General features: G+C 41.8%; 1 protein-coding gene across 2 annotated transcripts in view; it reads right to left on the bottom strand.

Annotated features, from left to right (window-relative positions):
- Nucleotides 1–21,666, bottom strand: part of LOC129778125 (protein Wnt-6) — a 193,608-nt gene that overhangs the window by 53,743 nt on the left and 118,199 nt on the right. Inside the window, exon 1 of one of the 2 annotated variants that reach the window (XM_055784824.1) lies at nt 3,658–5,006. The exons of the other annotated variant lie outside the window; for it this stretch is intronic. Coding sequence (XP_055640799.1) covers nt 3,658–3,719 — 62 coding nt within the window. The 5' untranslated portion in view covers nt 3,720–5,006. Of the gene's footprint in view, nt 1–3,657; nt 5,007–21,666 lie in introns of those variants that run through there. 2 annotated transcript variants of the gene reach the window in all.

The following is a 21,666-nucleotide window of genomic DNA, read 5'->3' as shown; positions in this document are numbered from 1 at the left end:
AATAATCGTTCAGAGTATCCAAATGACTGTAACATTCCGTCACGACAACGATCGACCTCATGTTGCTATACCGGTCCAGAGCTAACAGGTGATTTGTTTGAATGTATATGTATGTCTATCGGGAACATATTGAGGGTACAAATTCAAAAACTAAATATCGGTTGCGTCACGAAAAATATCCTATTTTGAGCGCTTATTTCAAAATCGTTTCTTGATGAATTTACGAGAGATTTTGACACAAATCGATTTGGATCCCCCCAACAATCTATTGCAATATAGATACTTATTACATATTCTCATATTCTAAAATATATATTATTCATATTCTAAAAAACAAACTGGAATGGTTTTTTTTTGCAAATGAAACCACCATTTTTATTTTTATCAGAATAAAAATCAATCGTAATAAATTGATATTACAATACTAGACTTACTACCAAAAAATTTCTGGTTGGACACTGGCATGATATTACGTGCGTACGCGTGTACCAGTGTAAGTCGGAATTCCGGCCATTGACTCTCTTATTATCTAAAATTGTATATACAATTCATTCGGATTTATCGAAGCCAACTCCAAGACTTTACATGCATTAGTATCGAATCTTCCTTTCTGAAGTTCCTCCTGATATTTGAAAACTATACTTGGCAACGCTAAACTCCACCAGCATTATTTGTGTGGCATTATCTTCACTTCACGGTGCTGAAATACCAAAACTCTCGAGTTTCTAAGGGTTTAAGAAAATTAAATAACGTATTCTAACCACCAAAGATGTTCATAGTTTAATCGATGTGCCTTTGTCAATAATCTTTTCTGAAAACACTTGAATTAGGCTTTAAATTACTAACTCTTACTTACTATCATCTCTTTAGCTCTGAAACCTTTTTATGAGTAAAGAACTCGAGAAACTGTATGAAGAAATCGAATGCTCTGGTAGTTCAAAAGCAATTTACTCATCCGTGTTTTCGAGTCGAATGACGCGATCGAAATATTCTCGAAAAAGATTATCATATTTGATACAGCTCAAATACAATTTCAGCTATGGAAATGTTGCCATGTTTGAGAAACTCTGTCTTTTTATCAGATAAGCGAACGAAATAGACATTAATTTTATACTGGAAATTATTGTTCGTCTTGACTTCCTGGATAAGCCGTTTGAATGGAAGATACCGACGCAGAAAGATGCTGCTTAGATCGTAGACCATTTGCTTTCACTGAAACGAATTTGAACCAGATTTAGGGCTACATACACTAGCCATACCACAATTGTCACCTTGCAGGAATAAAAGATTCTGTTTCACTTGATACTATGCATCGCAACGAGAACTGGTTTTCAGGTTTTCCTCCAATAAAAATCAACACATGTAACAAATTGAATGCTGTAAACTACATGTTCTTGACAATGTTGCAAACACAAATCATATTACGGAATTCGTATCTCAAATTGAGGTACAACAATCGTGTTGAATGAGTATTTGCCTTATTAAGCATAGGATTTTGAAACAAAACTAAGAATAGGCTATTCGAGATAGTTGTTTTTTCCCATGCGTGATTTATCCGCGCTTTAATGGGTGAACAGAAAGGAACAATTAATTTCAATAATTTCAACAAAGGTAGAAGGGTGTGGAAATAGTTCTTTAGATATCGAAAACAACTATTCATCGCATTTTAACTGAAAACTTCGACTGAAAGGTTGCACCACATGAAAAGGATGATGATCAATAAATGTACCAAATTTCCAATCTATACACCCAGGTTTTTTTTACGCGGAGGATACATACCTCTTAAAAAAAACCGCGTTAATTGGAAAATCCGCGTAAAAAAACCGCGTTAATTGGAAAATCCGCGTAAAAAAAACCTCGTAAAAAAACTACGCAAAAAAACCGGGTAAAAAATCTGGGTTTATAAATAAAAATGATTTGGTGTCCGTTCCTCACGATTTAACTCAAGAACGGAGCAGCGTATAAAAAATATTTCCGATGCTTCCTATACACACCTGTCATTTCTTACGTTTCGAGTCACCCTACAGTTGAGGAAGTCGCTTTGCTGTTTAAATAAACAACAAAACATAACCGGTCAGAAAACAGGAGTTAGTCCGTGTAAAATTTCGCTAATTAAATTTAAGTATTTTTGTCAGAAAATTTTAGAAAACTCGCAACTTCTGAGAGCATAAGCCATTTTAGATCATTGTTCAATGTATTTTGTGAGACGGTAGGTGGTTTTGTTATCGATGCTCGAAAACTTTGTTTTGCAATTTCGAGTCTGTTCGGGGTAACACCGACACCAGGGTTTGTGTCCCACTGATAGGAAAAATGCGTACTTACTTTTTATAGATGCCTGTAGATGCCGCATGTTATATTTGGAAGACAAAACGACTGAAAAACAACCAAAATCAACGATGAACCGGGCATGCAATCAAAAAACCTGACAGAGCTTCTACGCTCATCGGCACATCTCTCGTGGATGCTCACCCAAGCTGGAACATAAACATGAATGGTGGCTGAGATTTCTAGACCGGAATTCGAATATTCATTCCGCAAACCTAAGACTATATCAGCGGCGAGAGCTGTGGGATTTAATTGCAGTTGAATTTGTTCGCTTTTAATATTCAAAGTCTGAGCAATCCAATTACATAAAATTTGCAACTATCCTCCTCTCTCCTCTTGAAGCATCCAAATAGTATATAGTGGCCTCTTGATATTTAAAAATTATTGTAACGAGTTTACATTCGTTTCTCTAAAGGTGTTGGTTTTACCCGACTGGGTGTCGATCTCACCCGCACTCCCATTTATTTCACCTGAAAACATCAATTTTTGTATTCTATCAAAATTCGAGTTCTAGTCAAAAAATGATCATCAGGTACTGTAGAATGGTTCATTAGTAGTTGATGAGAAGTTACCATAACCATTTGAAGTCGAAACCATAACCATTTGAAGTCGAAAAAACATGGGAGGTCCTGGAAATATGTGGAAATCCTTAGGGTGTCGGTTTTACCTTGATTTTCCCTAAATAAATAAAAATGATTTGGTGTCCGTTCCACAAGATTTAACTCAAGAACGGAGCAACGGATTTGAACAGTCAGTATCAGGATTGATATGTCTCAGTCTGCGTCAGGTGTATATGTCAAAAAAGAATCCGCGAATATAGATCGCACACAGAAAAATAATTTTCGGGAAACGTGAGTGTTCGAAATTATTTGAATCAGAAAGGCATTTGTGGGCGGCACGAAGTTTGCCGGTTCAGCTAGTTCAAAATAAAACTCCTCGAACTCTTCTGATTTGGCTCCATTTGATTTATGTTCTCTCAGCGCCATTTGATAAAGGGAAACGTTATGCCTCATTTGAAGACAGTAATTTCTAAACAACATCTCAATCAATTGCATACAAATGTTATTTGAAACTCTTACCGAGCAAGCAAATCAATGTATTTCAGTTCAAGAAGATTATCTAAAATAATTTAAAGAAAACCATTTTTAACAATCTATCAATTATCCGTGTGTGTGTGTGTGTGTGTGTGTTTTGTTTTAATTCTTCCGATTTATTTTGAGACCTCTTTCTTCAAACACCTGTAGCACTAAAAACCAAAAACTACAGTTTACACTCATAAACAAACGAAAAACCATCCACACAGTAATAAACCCCTTATAGCAGCTAACTTACCACCGAGATCCAGTGATGGGCATAATTAATATCAAATAAATTGCAATTAGCACAAAACGCATGTTGGTACCCTAGTGCACGAACGCGATTGTATGTCACACGAGGACTCGATTTGCCCTGCGGTAGCAGCGCCGAGTATCACAGCCTATAAAAAGCGATTATATCGGATTCCCCACCCTTCCCGTCACTCCATCCACACTTCACACTTGTTCCCGACGGACCCAACCGCAATGGAGAAACGACCACCTGAGTGTTCCAGCGGCACCTGCACTAGCCTGGGGTACGTACTTTCACGAACTCGGCAAACTGTCGGTGGACCCCCGGCTGGACACTAGAGATTTTCACTGCACTTCTGAACTGTTTTTTTTCGTTTTAGTGTGTGTGATTGGTTTCATTGAATTTTAATTTAATCGTGATCCGATCCTCGGTTTTTCGAAGAGCTATTCGGCTCGTTACGCGGTCCACCAAAGCGTCACTTGTTCGAGTCATCAATAATGAAGGGTGCCCGGGATCGGCCAGTAACGAGAAACTTTTGCGCAAAATTCGTACCCTCGGGCTCTTATCACACGCATTGCTGCTTCTCGGTGTAATGCTGTTTTTCCGTGCCCAGAATTGGTATGGCCTGGCTGTGTGGTGGCAGAGATGCCTCTAAGGCAGTGCCGCTGGCCTTAATTATGATTGCAGCCCACCACCAATCGCTCTGTGTCAATGAGTAATTATTCACTTTGGAAGTCATTTTCGGTGAAAAGGAAGACATTAATTTTATTTTGCGGGAACTGATGGCGGTCACCGTTGCGTGTGAGAACGAACCGGAGGAGTTCGCCACCATTTGCGCTGTGAACGACGACCACCGTGGCGCGGTTGATTTCACTTGACCCCAAAACGGCCACCGGTGTGCACTTTTCGGGGTGGAAAAACTTTCACGTGGTGCTCCCGACTCAAGATCACCGCACTGCGCCCGTTCCCGAGCAATACCGCGTAGTACATTTGTCCGGCACAAGCACACTTCCCGAACTAAATACTAATTATCTTTCGGATTTTATCTGACTGCGGCTTATTTCCATTCGGCGCACAGCGGAGTAAAAACTGCGCTCTCAGCGCCTGGAAACACACTCTCTCTTCACGAGAATCAACCTGCAAACTATAGGTGGATATATTATACACCGGGCCGTGGCTGAGGTTTTCCTTCTGAAGTTTCGCTCCATATCCGACGGCAGCTGCGGCAGTGGTAGCGGCGGCCGCGGCAACAGCACAGATCTTCAAACACTACTAGAGGTTCTCAGCTGCAGCGCCAGCCAGCAAACAGTTCTTCGCGCATCTGCGCCACCAGCAACATTATTGCTGCTCCCTTTTTTTGGGATCGACTGTAGTCCGGCCCGATGCTGCCGTGTTCTGTTGCTAGTGCTGATGTTGCTGTTGCTGATAATAACGATGATGACGGTGATGATGGTGGTGATGGGCATCCCCCGCACAAAAAGGTAGCGACACATGCGGCACCGATACGAATGGCGAATTTTTGGCAAGATTTTTTTCATTTATGGCATCGGCCGCCAGCGCGTTATGTGGGTTTGGCTTAGAGGTTTGTTACAAAATGCGCGTATACACATCGGAATACGCAAATAAGCTCCTACCGTGAGGTGGGGTTGGATTGCTCTGGAAGGGATATTAAATCGTCTGTTCAAAAGTTAGCTTCAAACATATCAAGAATCAAATACCTAATTATCTATGTTTTTTACGTTTGTACGTCATCATACGTTATAGGCCACAAATCTGATTTCGTGCTCATCAAATTACATTAAAATAAAAGTTGATCTCACGCTGACTAAGGTCGTCGATATTAATGGAACAATTATCATTTAGATTTAGAGCTAGTTTCTTGAAGTATAGGTCTATTCGACAGAGCAAAGCTAGGGATTTATTCGGGGTAAGCGATAGATGAATAATTTTAAACAGTTATTGTTGCTAAAGATGAACGTGGTTCACTTAAAAGGTGAGCTATATTACATACCTAATAATTCCTTTGACATAGGACCATGTCTTTGATTTCTATATAGAGGGGTCACTCTACGAAAAATGTAACGATTCATTAAGAGTTTTCAAACGCATATTACTCAAAATCGTTATTGCGACATATGTTCTATTATATATTATTAGACAGGAAATTTATCCAGCAATTTATTTGCTTAAAACATGAACAGTGAATAAAGTTAAAAAAAAGTTTACAATTTGACGATTGAAATGGGTATGTTTTCTTTCGATTGCACTAACTGTTACGTCGCGTTGGGTGGCCGTGACGCGGTGGTCATTCGACTAATATAATATAAAACGCGGATGTAAACGAAATAAAAACTACATTTATTACATGGACAATACAAAAACGTGATGTACAATCGACAATAAAACACTTAATGATGGCGGTTCCGGATGCTGCTGTTGATGATGTCAATCGTTGTGATAGTCGAGAGCTGTCACACGAAGAGCCCAGCGAGAAAACAATGGAACACTTGCACACTGCCCGTGTTTCCAGTGTTCGATTCCAGTTGTCGCAACATCTCCCTTCGTTAGAATCATCGATACAGGTTAAGCCGTTCAGGTGGTCTTCTGGGCCTAGAAAAGCGCCGTGGAAGCTGTATCGTTGGTGTGCTAGTTGCAGATGATTCAAAGTTGGAAGACGTCGATGAAGATAATGTGGACTCCTGGTTAGGATTGACGACTGGTGTTGCTCCAGCAACGAATCGAAACGCTTTCCGTAATTTTAATATTTATTGCGATGATAATGTATTAAAATTTCCCTACAAAATATTCACATTAATTCACAGTTATCGAAATAAATCAATCCTTACGTTTGTAGGTTCTCGATAATTCCTGATATTTCGTTATACGTTTCAATATCTTTTTCCCTCCTCGATAAGCCTGAATTGAAAGTATTTTTGAATGTAAATATTTTAGTACTGTACACTGAAATACCTTAATATCTCTTATTTTGAACACAATTTTCGTATTTCTATTTCAATATCTTCTATCTTCTATCTACGACACTTCTGTTCTATCTGCGACTTTTCTTTGGCGCCTTTTTTGAATTTGCGCTATTCAATTTCCTTTATCTGATTTCATTTATCATACAATAGCTTTTCTAATTCTTGTGCTACGTCACTGTGCGTTACGGTTGGTACATAGGGTTTTGATATAGGTGCGTTGTCACATCGAAGTTGTGCGCAACAGTCCCCCCCTAAGTTGGGCTCTGGTTCAACTTGTTTATATTTGCACCGATATCTAATACAACTAGTTTTACCGCTGGTCTTTCGTATAAACCTGAAACTGTTTGTACTGTTGCTGAACGAACCTGGCCATCTTTGGATATTTTTGTCGCTACCACTCTTCCTTTTGGCCAACATGATCTAGGCATATTAGGGTCTACAACAATCACAATATCGCCGACGCCTATCGGTTTCGCTGGAAGGAACCATTTTGTTCTACGTGTTATGGTCGGTAAGTATTCCATTACCCAACGTCTCCAAAAATAGTTGGCTAGAATTTGTGATGTTTTCCAGGAATGTTTTACAACTATCGCGCTATCATCGTAGGGGACCAGTGGTTTAGAGCCGTTGGATGATCCCAGCAAAAAATGATTGGGAGTTAATGCTGGTGATGATACATCGTCTACTGGTACGTATGTTAGAGGTCTACTGTTCACGATGTTTTCTATTTCATTTAAAGTATTCCTCAACACTTCATCGGTGAACGATCGTTTAGGATGGATTTCTGCAAGAATCTTTTTAACAGATTGTATAAGTCTCTCCCAGCTACCACCCATATGTGGTGATGCAGGAGGATTGAAGTTCCATGATGTTGTTGACGATGTAAACTCTAGCATGATCATCTGCTTATCAACAGTACTTTAGCGCATCAGAGAGTTCTTTGCTTGCTCCAACAAAGTTGGTTCCACGATCACTGAAAATCTCCACTGGAGTTCCGCGTCGTGCCATGAAGTTTTTTAGTGCCATGATACAGGAGTCTGTGTTCAGAGAGTGTGCGATCTCTATATGGATCGCTCGAATAGTTAGGCAGGTCATAAGAACTCCCCATCTCTTTTCAGTACGTCGACCAACCGCGACATTATATGGACCGAAAAAATCTACGCCAGTATAGGAGAATGGACGTACAAAGGCAGCAAGTCGTGCTGGAGGCAGGTTCCCCATAGCTGGTGGTTGAGGTTTTGCCATTCGTATTTTGCATTGCTGACACTTACGCCTGACCTTTTCGCACTGGACACGTAAACGAGGAATGTAGTATTGCTTTCGCACTTCATTTATGTAGGTTTCATGATTTTGATGATGGTACCTTTCATGTCTTTCTAGCAAAATCAGCTGTGTGAGACGATGGTCACGTGGAAGCACAATCGGGAAGGCACTTTTCTTGCCGACAAACTCACAGACATCGATTCGGCTATGAACTCGCATTACGCCATTGTCGTCAAGGAATGGACTAAGTTTGTACAGTGAACTTTTCCTCGGTAGAATTTGCTGATTTTTTATGCTTTTAGCTTTCGTAAGGATTGCCATTTCTTCAGAGTAAACTTCGTTTTGTGATCTTCTATAGTGAAAGTTTTCAGCTGTTGCTAACTCGTGCATCGTAAGTATTCCTGTTTGTGTTACGGCTTTTGCTAATTTGCGTTTTATATTTTCAGCGAATCGTATCACCAGCGCCGTTATGCGTCGCAGATGCTTCCACTTGGAGTGATCTTCTGGTCGCAAAATATCGTTGAAATCAATTGTATGATGGAGGAGGTTTTGGCGGATTTCTTCCACTGTGACATGGTCGGATGTTGGCATCTTTGGCCACTCACATTCATGCTCCCATAAAAAGGAAGGACCATTGAACCAGCGGCTGTTAGCATCGAAATCCGGTTGTCGCTGCCACTTGGTACCCTCATCAGCAACATTCAATTTTGATGGAATCCAATTCCAATCCTTGATCTCTGTATTTTCTAGAATTTCGCTTGTACGAAAGGCTACAAATTGGGAGTATCGACGATTGTCTGAATTGAGCCAACATATGACATCCCGTGCATCCGTCCAGAAATAACGTCGTTTGATGTCCAGTGAATGCCCTTGCTCGATACTTTTGGCTAATCGAACACCGATGACTGCTGCTTGAAGCTCCAGACGTGGGATCGAGACAAATTTGATGGGAGCTACGCGTGTTTTAGCCCCAATTAAAGCACATTTTATCACACCATCCTGTACAAAACGAAAGTACGAAACTGCAGCATATCCCAATTCGCTCGCATCTACGAAGGTGTGTAGTTCGACGGCATGTTGATCTCCACACGACGAAGTATGATAACAACGAGGAATTCGTATTTCCTCGATCTGTGGTAGAATCCTAAGCCATGTAATCCATCCCTTAAGTTGCTTTTCATGAATCATATCGTCCCATTCTGTTCCTGCTCTCCAAATCTCCTGCAAGAGAATTTTCAGGAACATCAGATAGTTCCCTATCAGGCCGAGAGGATCATAGATGGACATTAGAACGCGAAGAATTTCTCGTTTGGTTGGATGCTTTCCTTCAGCAAGTAACTCGCGATTTCGTTCGATATTTAATTTGAATTGGAAAACGTCAGTTGTTGTGTTCCACCACATGCCAAGCACCTTTTCCAAGGCAAATTCTGTGATGATATCCAGATTCATCTCTGGTTTGCGGCTCGTTTGTAAAGATTCCAGAACTGGTGTCGAATTTGAAATCCAGTTACGCATTTCAAAGCCACCATGTTGATGTATTAACCGGACGCATTTTGCTAACTCGATTGCTTCGTTCTCTGTATCTACGCTCGCAAGCAAATCGTCGACATATTGATTCTTCTGAATCGCTTCAACAGCTGCCGGGTACCGTGCAGCGAAACGACGAGCATTCTCGTTGATAACAAATTGTGCACAGCTGGGCGAGCAGCTCGCCCCAAAGGTCATCACTTTCATGATGTATGTGTTGGGATCATTCGATTGATCTTCGCCACACCAACTCTCATTGGAATCATGGGTGGTGATAGCGATGGCGTTGGCGAAGGTGCTGTATCAGTCAAAGTCGTTGGTGTGCCCCAAGTGTCCAAGAGAATGCTCATGGGCAAGGTTTTCTGTCTGGCTGACGGCTGTTTACCGGAACCTTGGATATAGCTGGATGATGCTCGGCTTCTCATCTGGTTAACGTGGGACCGGACTAGACGACTCCCATCAGTCCAAACGTTGTACATTACTCGACCCACTCTTTCGAGAACTAGGCCTGGTACCCAAATCCAGGCGTTTTTAGAGTACTACTTGACGTACACTGGTTCACTACAGTTGAAGGATTGCTTCGGTTCGGTAGATGGAGATGATGGTGATTGTTCAGCAGGAGGACGTAGTAATTCGAGGCACGTACGTATACGACGGCCGAACATTAGTTCCGAAGGTGAAATGCCATTTGTTGCTGACCAGTTTGGCGTACTTCGATACGCTAGCAGAAACATGTCGATTGCTTCGTTTACCGAACTTTTCCCCTCGTGAACCTTTTTGATCGCCCTCTTAAACGTATCCACGAAACGTTCCACCTGGCCATTTGATTGTGGGTGGAACGGGGCGGTAGTCACATGGTCTATACCATTACTGGTGCAGAACTGAGCGAAATCAGAGCTGGTGAATTGGGCGCCATTGTCTGACACCAATGTTTCCGGCATCCCTAGACGAGCAAATATCTTGCGGAGAATGCGGATGGTCGCTGCGCTGGTTATGCGACTTGTCTGAACAACTTCTGGCCATTTCGAATAGAAGTCCACAACGAGCAAATAGTAATCGTCATTGATGGAATCAGCGTAATCAACGTGGACCCGTTGCCATGGACGAGTGGACTTAGGCCAGGGTACTGGTAGAGCTACTGGGGGTGATTTTGCCGCCAAAGCACACTGTATACAAGCTTTCACGCAGTCGGCAATTTCACTGTCTTCTTCTTCTTCTTGAATGGTGTTAACGTTCCCTGTGGAACTTTTGCCGTCTCAACGTATGCATTAACTAGTGTCATTTATTAATACTTAGTTGAGATTTCTTAAGCCAAATAACACGCCTTGAATGTATACCGAGGGGCAAGCTCTAGAATACGCGTGATCACAGTGCAAGTCGAAGGAAATTTCTCTGTCGAGATATCCCCTGGCCAGAACGGGAATCGAACCCGAACACCCGGCATGATAATGTGAGACGCTAACCACTCGGCCACGGGTGCACTCAAAAAAATTTCACTGTCCAGCAATGGCCAATACACGTAGCTGCGAGATAGTGCTTCCATCCGCTGTATGCCAGGATGACCACGATGGAGCTCGTCGAGACATCGCTTACGCAGCTGGAATGGAATAACGAGCCTGTCGCCGAATAAAATACAACCTTGAACCGTGGTCAGGGACTCGTGTCGGTTGTGGAAACGTTGGAGCTCCCGATCGGCGTTGCGGGGTAAACTTTTAGGCCATCCAAGTTGGATGTACCGGTAGAGCTTCTTGAGCACCGGATCCATGCGGGTACCTTGTTGCACCTCTCTAAAATTGATAGGTACCACATTGATAGGATCGAACGCTACTGACCTGACGTCATATTCCATGGTGACAGATGCTATGACGTATTCCTCGTCAAGCTTCACATGATTATTTATTAGACGCGAAAGGACGTTTGCATGGCCAAACTTATCAGTGGCCACATACTCCATTGTAAAATCATACGTTAGTAGGATTAAGGCCCAGCGTTGGAGCCGGTTGGCGGTATATACTGGTATTCCTTTCTTGCTTCCGAATATGCGCAGCAATGGAGCTTGATCCGTTTCAAGGAGGAATTTTCGACCGAAGAGCATGCGATAAAATTTTATTACGGCGAAGATTATAGCCAAGCCTTCTCTATCTGGTTGGCTATAGTTGCGCTCAGCGGGTGCTAAGGCTCTGGAGGCATGCTGTACAATTTTGATCGAACCATCGGGGAAACGGTGACTGATAACAAGTTGCCCCGAGGCCGACTGACGATGCATCAGCCGAAACTATTATCTCCAGTTTTGGATTGTAATGTGTGAGTAGCAAATCGGACGAGAGGATGTCTTTGAACTTATCAAAAGCTCCCTGGCACTGCTATGTCCAGTCGAAATCGACACCTGCTTTCAACAATTCGTCCAGTGGATAGCGAAGAGCGCGCATATTGGGGACAAACTTGCCGTAAAAAATTATTGCGCCGAGGAACGATCTCACCTCTGAGACGTTGGTTGGAGCAGGCATGCGTGCGATGGCCTCGATCTTGGCAGGATCAGGTCGAACGCCGTGCTGGTCCAGAAGATGTCCGAGATATTTGATTTGCTGCCGTCCGAACGAACACTTCTCGATTCGAACGGTGAATCCGAATTCTTGTAGACGCTGGAACAGGGCATTGAGGTTCGTCCAGTGCTCCAAGTTGCTGGAATGCTCCTGGAGCAGCTTTTACGCCAGGTGCGAGGCGATTTACCTTGTAGAGACCTCGATGGGCGTTGATGGTTAGAAGCATACGTTGATGGTTAGAAGATTCGTCGACTCCAACCTTCAAGTATGATTCCGACATATCAATAATGCTGAAGATCTTGCAGTGTGCGAGCTTGATGAATATGTCCTGCGGCAACGGCAACGGATATTGATGCGGTTGGAGTGCATTGTTCAGTCCTGTAGAGTAATCGCCGCATATCCGTATGTTGCCATTGGCTTTGCGAACGACCACGATCGGAGCGGCCCACTCCGAGTAGTCGATCGGGTTGATAATCTTCAAACGCTCGAGTCGATCAAGTTCCTCGTCGACGGCCTGGTACATGGCGTATGCCACAGGTCTCTTCGGACGGAAAACAGGGTTCTGATCAGGTTTGAGGTTCAGTTTCATGGTAACCTTAGTGCAATATCCCAAACTGGTGCTGAAAACAGATGGGTAGGTCTGCTTGAGGCGATCAGCATAGGATCTGGAATCGCTGACTTGACGACAAAAGACGTTCATCGGTAGTGTATCCAGCTGGAATGTTTCCACTAGCCCGAGAATGTGGAGATCCTGTGCCACGACGAATACCGTGCAAACTTTCGTTACACCGTTGATCATAACCGAGCAAACGAACTCAGACAGTAGTTGCAGAGGATCGCCTGATGCAGTTTTGGCGGTCACTGATGATGTGCGAACTGGTGGTTTTCCGAGATGCTTTCATGTCTCAGTCGAAATAACGCTGATGTCCGATGCTGAATCGAACTGCAACCGGACTGGAACGCTGTTGATCTCGACTGATACAAACTTCCTTCTTCCGCGCACGCTATTCACAGACACCTTCACGGTTTTGGTTTCAACCGTAACGTTGCGCATATTCATATGCGTTTGCCTACGTCGGGGCTTCATAGAACTCGCGCAATACCCCTCTTTATGTCCGTAATGCCTACACTCCGAGCAGTGGTGTGTTTTGTATTTACAGTCCCGGGTGTAGTGCATCTTGCCGCAGTACCAACACGGACTTGGTGGTTCCTTCTTCTTTTCTCCCGGTGATGATTGTGAACTGGAGCTATCCTGTTTCATTCTTGGCCGTCTCGTGAACCGTTTCTTCCTGATTGTATGCACTTCCCTGCTAGATTCCTTAATCAACGCCGTATCGTGACGTAGATTGATAAGACGGTGGCATTCTGCTGACAGCTGTTCGAGGGTCACGTCATCTTTCTCCTCGATCCGAGACAAGAGCCGTGTCCGAATTTCTGCGTTTGCTTCCGACTTCAATCCACACACAAAAATTAAGCCCTTAAACTGCTCCTCCGTTAGGGCACCGAGCTCGAACTCGACACAGTTTTTATTTATTCTGCAGGCGTATGTTACGAAGTCTTCCGTCGACTTCTTGGAAATCTGCAAACAACGATAAGGTTTGCTGAAAATCGACTCAGCAGCCCCAAACAAGTCCCTAAGTTTGGCTACCGTATCGGTGAATGAGAACTCCTGGGAAGTTTTCGGTAATATCAAACTGCTGTATCGCTCGTGCTCCGCTATGCCGAGCTTCTGCATTAATAACCGCACTTTAGCTGGATCATCTAAACGGGATGCATCTTGCGAGAACAAATCCTCATAGCGCGAGAACCACGAGGAAAAGGTTATGTTTCTTTCAACGCCACAGCGGAATTCCTTCACGTTGCTCGCTAGCGAATCGAGGATCACTTCTGTGTTCGTTGGTACCTGGACTTGAATGTTTCGGAGGGCATTTTCCTGCTGGCTGATGAATGCACGTTGCTGCTCGTTGGCCAGCTGCTGATTGTGGAGGAGCTGGTTGGTGACTTGTTGCTGTTGAAGTTGCTGTAGTATCTGGAGGATGAACGCGTCTGTCGACAACGAGTGCGCGGGGTTGTTGTTTGAAACGGGAACGGATGGCATCTCCGAAGCTCTCTCCATTGGCATGGGCAGCTTCCTTTTCTTGTGCGTGGGAGGCGCGATTTTGTTGGTCCAATGTCACTTTACGAAAAACACGAACTCGAAAACCGTGAACCCGAGTCACCACTGTTACGTCACGTTGCGTGTGGGTGGCCGTGACGCGGTAGTCATTCGACTAATATAAAACCCGGACGTAAACGAAATAAAAACTACATTTATTACATGGACAATACAAGAACGTGTGATCTACAAGCGACAATAAAACACTTAATGATGGCGGTTCCGGATGCTGCTGTTGATGATGTCAATCGTTGTGATAGTCGAGAGCTGTCACACGAAGAGCCCAGTCGCAACACTAACCACTCGCTTTCCTCTCTAACGCAACGAGTTATCTTTTCACCTAAATTCGGACGTTAGTTCACAATGTGAGTTGATGCGTACAGGCAAACCTTTTTTTGTGCGGGGGAGAGGGACCGCACAAAAAAAGTCGCATAAAAAAATCGTGTAAAACTTTACCAGTAGCTTTAAAATATCGTGTTCGGTACACATTTTGAAAAAAAAAATTTGTGCGATAGATAGGGACCGCATAAAAAAAAGTCAGGGCCTGATTTCCGCATACAAATATTCATTTTGGTCAAGTACTTTTGACGTAGGACAACGTTCTTCAGTAAGGGTACAAAATCAGAAAAGGTAACGTTATTATGAAACGTTGTATGAACGTTAATAACCATTTTCGCTACGAACTCATTCCGATGATGTACATGCCAATAGAATCCGAAATTGTTATTAAATCGGAATATGTATGAATACATGTTTGAATTGCTGCTAGGATTCCTTAAACCGTAAACGGTTTGAATCAATAAAAAATGAGAGCATTTCCATTTTCCCATATATTTGTTATGTCCATTTGTGTGCTTGCCTACCCGTGCCGTCAATAACAGACAACTCATGCATTCGTTTCTGTTAGTTTTCAACTTATTTGGTAAACCATCTGCGATTTGCAAACACTGTCTCAATCCAACTAGCCAGCAGACAACGTTTATTCCTAATATTGTTATCACACACATATACACACTGCTCGATACAAGAATGGAGTAAATGAAAGATATTGCAAAACAGCAATGCAATTATCAATTTCTATAATGTTTATTTCCGCTGGCAATGAAACTATATCACGTTTTCACACCTTAACACAGAAGATGCAGGAAAAAATGAAAGATTTCGAATGCTTATAACTCGAGCATTTCTTATTAGATCGGAAAAATGGTTGCATCAATTGATAGGAAATATTTCTACGCATCTATCACTGTGAATGAAATGTTAATTTCCATGAGATAAACAATTGAATAACTGTGAAATGTCAAGCGTTATCTAAACACCCTAACTGCCACGTTTTGATTGGTCCGATTTACGGTTTCCCCAACACAGACCTCAAAACCAAGGTGCCTGGGGAAATCGGAATTGCAAATGCATGCATGTCGGGGGTATTTTTGTTCCCACTGAAATGTGTTTCCCTAACACGGGCTTCTAAACCATGCAGCCTAGAGAAATCGGCATTGCAAATATATGTAAGCTGCGAGAAGTACGTTTACATGAGAGAGGTAATAATTTCAGAGGTAAAATACAATGATTGTTTGAAAATTATTTCGTTCACGTATTTTGAATGTCCTGTTCATCATACCAAACATAAAAGGATGGTCATTAAATTTACTTGTAGCGAAGAACATAATCTATCACAATGCATGAATTGATCTTACATGGCATGGGTTCAAACTATTAATTTACAATCAATCAAATTTAATTCAGAAATTGTTCAATCAATATAAACAAATTATTACTTAGCCAGCGGTATTCCCACGTCAAGCTTGCGGTTACATCATAGATATAGGGCTCGATCACGAACGTCACTTCACGGTGAAAATGAAATTAATTGTATGCGATTTGTATGCATTTCATTCCGTTTTCACCGTGAAGTGATGTTCGTGATCAGGCCCATAACCCACCCATCTTTTTTTGTTATTCTTCCACTAACACAATATACGAGTTTTTGACAGCGGCGGAAGTACGATGCAATAAAATGAAGCGTTACTAACTTTTATCAGAATATAGAAATATATTCTAATAAAAAATAGTTTTAAAAAAAACGGGTGGGTAATGTCGGGGACATAACCGGAGTGACGTAGGACTATACAAAGGGGACAGCTTTTGTTAAATATATATTTTAAATTTATTGTTTTATTTTCTTCTCCTACGTGAATACCTACCTATCTACCTGAAAAATGGATTAGTTTACTGTTTACTCTTTTTGAACATGTTGATGGTTCTGAAAAGAACTTTTGGTGTTGTGTTTTTGTTATCACTCGATATTCCTATCTTGTTCGGTTAAACCTTCCTGTTTAGCTATTGCGTTTGCCACTCGCCACAGCTTTCACAGTTGGAAAATTTCTTCCCATCCAGCTTGTGACATATTGTACAGTAAATTACATTCAATGGCACGTCGCACTAACACCACTCAGTATCGGATTGGAGGTAATTTTAACCTGTAATTGAACATTTGCGATGACAGTGGTACAGTGTCGACTTTCAATGTGGGGTCATAATTTGGATCTCTATGTTTACAAAAATGTCCATCTAAATAAGTCGCATTACATGTCCGTCCAATTAGCTAAATGTCGAACTAATAGTAAATTACTGTACTTTCAATAATCAGGAAAGTCCCCAACTATCAATAAGCTCAGAACAACTGCCAAATTCACATACTCATCAGATCCTGGCAAACAAATTATGAAAAAATCAATTTGTGTTTTATTATTATTTTGTATATTGTTTTAGAAAGCATTGAACTGTATTTCCTAAACTCTTTTTTGAAAGGTTTAATGGCCCTGAAAAGCGCCTTGTTTTATGGAATGGTTCCAATTTAGAAAACTTAGTACTCGTGGTTTTGAAAAAAACCATTTCGAACGCCCTTGATGCCGCCTTGTTCTGGATTTGCCACCAAAGCAGTTTGTATAAAGAACAAACTTTTTTCTTCTGCTACCTGATGCCGTTTTGCGATTGCGTTTGCCACTCGCCACTCGCTGCAACTGCCTGTTGTCTTGATGTCCACCGAACCGAATGTGTTCTGTTCCGAATGCGGTTTTTCTTATCGTCGCGAGCAGCTTTACCAGCCAACTCGATCACTTCGGCGGCCGAAACTATATAACGCCGGCTAGGTGGACTGGTGCACTGATACTAACGCGCTCGGCCTGGCTACCCTTGCGGGGAACTCCAGATCAACACGGTTCGAGCGGGATTTTGCCTTTCCCTTCATTTTTCCTCCTTTACCATGTCCAGACATGGCTGCTTGGGTTGATTTGTTGATGTGTTGTGATGCGAACCGATGTGGTGTACGGTTTGAATGAGAATGATCGTTACGGCAGCGGAGCAGGGATTTTTAAGCTGACTGGCTGGCTCGAGAATTACGCATGTGTGAGACTGCGACCAATGTTTCGTTAATTTTTTTCTTTTTCCTTTCCAATCGCGCTTCATTCTATTTCGCTGCTGCTCTGGTTGCCCGTTTTGGTCGGTACGATTTGAGGAGCACAAAATGGACCAATCAAAAATGGGCACATAGTGCATTTTGACAATGCTTGATATTTCACAATTATTCAATTATTTATCTCAAGAAAAATGAAATGTTATTCGTTATGATAGATGCGTAGATATATTTCCTATCAATTGATGCAAAAACCTTTGCGATCTATTGAGAAATGCTCGAGTTATAAGCGTTCCAAATCTTGCATTTTTTCCTACTTGTTCAGTGCCTAGATTTCCATTTCACCCCCTATATCTTCCGGTTAGACGTAGTCCTACGTCAATAGTATATTTGAGTAAATGTTATATTTATTTTAATGAAAAATATTGCATTTGGGTAAATGTTACAATTAGGAAGATGTCTCATTCGGTATGTCAAATGTTACAGAATCCCTCAATCATTGCTGATTTATCCGGAACGATGAGAGGCTTTATGTAAATCCAAAAAGAGGTGTAAAATCATACGATCTAAGTGGCTAATTTACAGGTCCAAAGGGAAAGATTAATTGTATACAAAGCTCGCGACTCAATTGGTTTTATTTTTCGCGTACTGTGTGCCAAGTAGCGCCGTCTTGTTGAACTCATATATCGGTCGGATCCAAAGCTTGCATTTGACACGATCAAATCGTATTGCCTTCTCCGATTGTAACAATTTTATAAAACCAAATGAAACAATGTTGTTTGTTCGCACCTTCAATCAACCATAAATGAGCTTCAGCTTAGAACACAACACGATAATCAAAGTTTGCACACATTTTTAACAGAACACGAAAACCAATAATATGATTGAATGATCTGTAGAAGTTGTTTGAATTGTAGTTATTTGGAAAGTAGGTTGTATTGTTTTTCTGAAGGTTAGTTTCTCAAACTTTTATTTCTAACTGCCGAGCCGAGAGTACAGATTTTCGTCAAAAAGTGCAAATTAATTCAGGTTTTTTCCGCTGGTGAAATTTCTTACATTTGAACAAAGCTACATTAATGTACAGGGTTTTCCATTTCGGGCTTCCGAAAGTATACAGCCCTGCGCTGACAACCGTTTGATATAGCTGTCAACCAAAGCGTCATATCGTTAGTTGAATGTCTGCCATTTTACAATATGGATCGTTTTAGCATCGCACAACGTGTTAATTTTGTTACATTATACTATAAAAATGATGAAAAACCGGCAAATGTTTATCGAGCATTACGGACGGATTTTGGTCGTCATGGACGGCCTACAGAGCACACAATCGCTAATGTAGTGCGTAAATTCGAACAAACTGGATCCGTAGCGGATATTGTGAAACCTGTACATCATCGTAATGTGCGTTCGGCCGAAAATATTGCTGCTGTTGCTGCCAGTGTGGAGGATGACCCGAATGTTTCGATTCCACGGCGTGCTCAGCAATTGGGCTTGTCAAACACACCATTCTGGCGAATTATGCATTTGGACTTGCACCTACATCCATTTAAAGTCCAACTGGTACAAAAATTAGAGCGTGGTGACCATGGAATGCGTCGGGCATACGTCGATTGGGTGAACGAACAACAGCAGCAAAATGCTTAATTTTCGAATCAAATTTTCTTCAGCGATGAGGCACATTTCGAGCTCGGTGGCTATGTGAACACCCAAAATTTCCGTATATGGGGCTCAGAAAATCCACACGTGATGGTTGAGAGGTCATTGCATCCGCCAAAAGTCACTGTTTGGTGCGCATTATGGTCTGGTGGAGTCATCGGGCCGTATTTCTTTGAAATTGAGGAAGGCGAGACGGTAACTGTGAATGGTGAGCGCTATGACCGCATGTTCACCGATTTTTTTGGGCCACAAATTGAAGAAATGGATACGGATGACATGTGGTTTCAGCAGGACGGCGCCACGTGCCACACAACACGACCGAACATGGCCATATTGCGAACGAAATTTGAGGGACGCATAATTTCGCGTTTTGGTGATGCCAATTGTGGACAGCCAAAATCGATCATGCGATTTGAACCCGCTAGACTTTTTTTTGTGGGGTTATGCGAAAGACCGTGTCTATGCCCACTATCCGCAAACTCTTGAACATTTGAAAGACAACATTCGTGAAGTTATGACCGAGATACCGCCCCATATGTGCCGAAAAGTCATCGAAAATTACCTGTTCCGGATCAAGGTGTGCGAGGAAGCCCTAGGTGGACATTTGAACGATGTTGTATTTCACACATAATGGCATAAACCAAACTTTCATTTGAAATAAAAGTTTCATCGAAATTCGAATTCTAAGTGTGTTTTATTTCAATTTACTTTCGGAATTTAAAGTTGGAAAACCCTGTATATGATACTTTTACGCCGCAGTATCGCTTGGTGTGGCAGCTCAAAAGTTTTAATAAATGATAGTATGCGATCTGGATCCAGAAAAAACTATGTATAAGCATCGGCAAACACATAAGCCACACTGATTAAAGCTCCTTTTTGGCAACATCAGCATCCGACATTGTTGGGTTTTTCGGATGTGGATGTCCAAAATCAATGTTTTTCTCTCGGCTTTCATTCCGCAAAACTTAAGAGCAAATGAAAAGCAGCACCTTCAAACTGATGTTAAACCATTGGAAAATGAGAGCTGGTATAATATGCGATTTCGGATTCAATGTTATTGGAGCTTTATTATTAGCTTCCCAGTTAAACATGCGATCTGATTCCAAAACTAAGTCATTTTACGGTAATGTGAACCAGTCTTCTTTTCCGAATTACCTGGATAAGGACCACTAAACTTGCGATTGTATTCTAGAATGTAGATCATGGATCATCGTACATTTTTGTTACAACTTGAATTGTCTGTACTAGTCTGATGGAGCAAATTATCTACATTATCTTTGGATACTAAAAATAGCGAAGATCTTTTTGAAGGCTTTTTGAATCTTGCTCGATATGCTTAGCGATAAAAAAAGATCTGAATTTAGAGCATAAGATTTTTTTTTCTCGCCAATACGATTAGTATGGAAGATTGAATGAACAAAACTAACCAATGGCCATCAGATGGTAAATCAGAGCGAGGATAACAAAAAGCCTGGGTCGTGGTTGAATTTAAATTGAAAGAGCAGACGAGCGCGAGATGCGAGAATGAAGAAAAAAATCCGAATTGAGAAGACGAATATAATAATAAAAAAAAAAAGTGTGTATGTGTATCGAACAGGCTGGGCAAACTAAAACGAAAAACTGAGCATCATCGCAGGTAAGAGACTGAGTTGAAAAAACGCTTCTGGGGATTGTGGCTCCCATTAAAACTTCAGCCGCCAAGTCATGGGGGCCTAAGATTGGTTCGTTCAGCGCCAGGAATGCGGACCGTGTTCCGTGGTACGAATTTGGCATATAATGGTTCCATTTAATGACTGAATTGTTGATTATTTGTATTAGGTTTGGAAGCGATAATTATTGCTGTTCGGTGGCTTTTAATTTGTTCCAAGTTCAGCAGTGTTTCTGCAGTGTTTTTACACAATCTGCAGTTTGTTGCGAAGCATTTTAAGATCATGGTGGATCCCAAGCTACGGTCTAAAAGCAAACTAATACTTGTTTCTAAGAACACATTCAATTTTATCTAAGCCACTGCTAAGTAAGTAAATATTTTCAACGCAAGGTTACTCGCCGGGTATAACCTAAACAGAGATGGATCATAAAAATGATCCCCAGTCTATATAGCCCTGTTTTCATCAGAAGAAAGTTACGTCTCATTACGTTTGTAATGGTGAGAGCTCACCTACGCCGCTATCTCTTCCGCTACGATAGATACCGTTTCCTACAACCGTGTAAGTTGCGCATTTGATGCGTATCCCACCACTGCCAGCGCGAAGCACAAAACACGAGACATAATCTGTCATAGCGAAAGACACGCGTGAAGGATTTATGACATCTACGAGGTTACGCACTCGCTCCGAGCAGCAGACGTGGCTTTCAATATTTGTCTGGAGACTTTCCGCCGTTTTACGATCTTGGGCTTCGTCCGGTGCGGATAGCAGATGACGAAATAACCACACTTTTGGATCGAGAGAGAGAGAAAAAGAAAGATGTGTA

This window comes from Toxorhynchites rutilus, chromosome 3, assembly GCF_029784135.1.
Source record: "Toxorhynchites rutilus septentrionalis strain SRP chromosome 3, ASM2978413v1, whole genome shotgun sequence".
In the NCBI taxonomy this organism is placed as follows: domain Eukaryota; kingdom Metazoa; phylum Arthropoda; class Insecta; order Diptera; family Culicidae; genus Toxorhynchites; species Toxorhynchites rutilus.
Note: the sequence above shows the minus strand (reverse complement) of the source record. Positions and strands in the feature narration are given on the sequence as shown.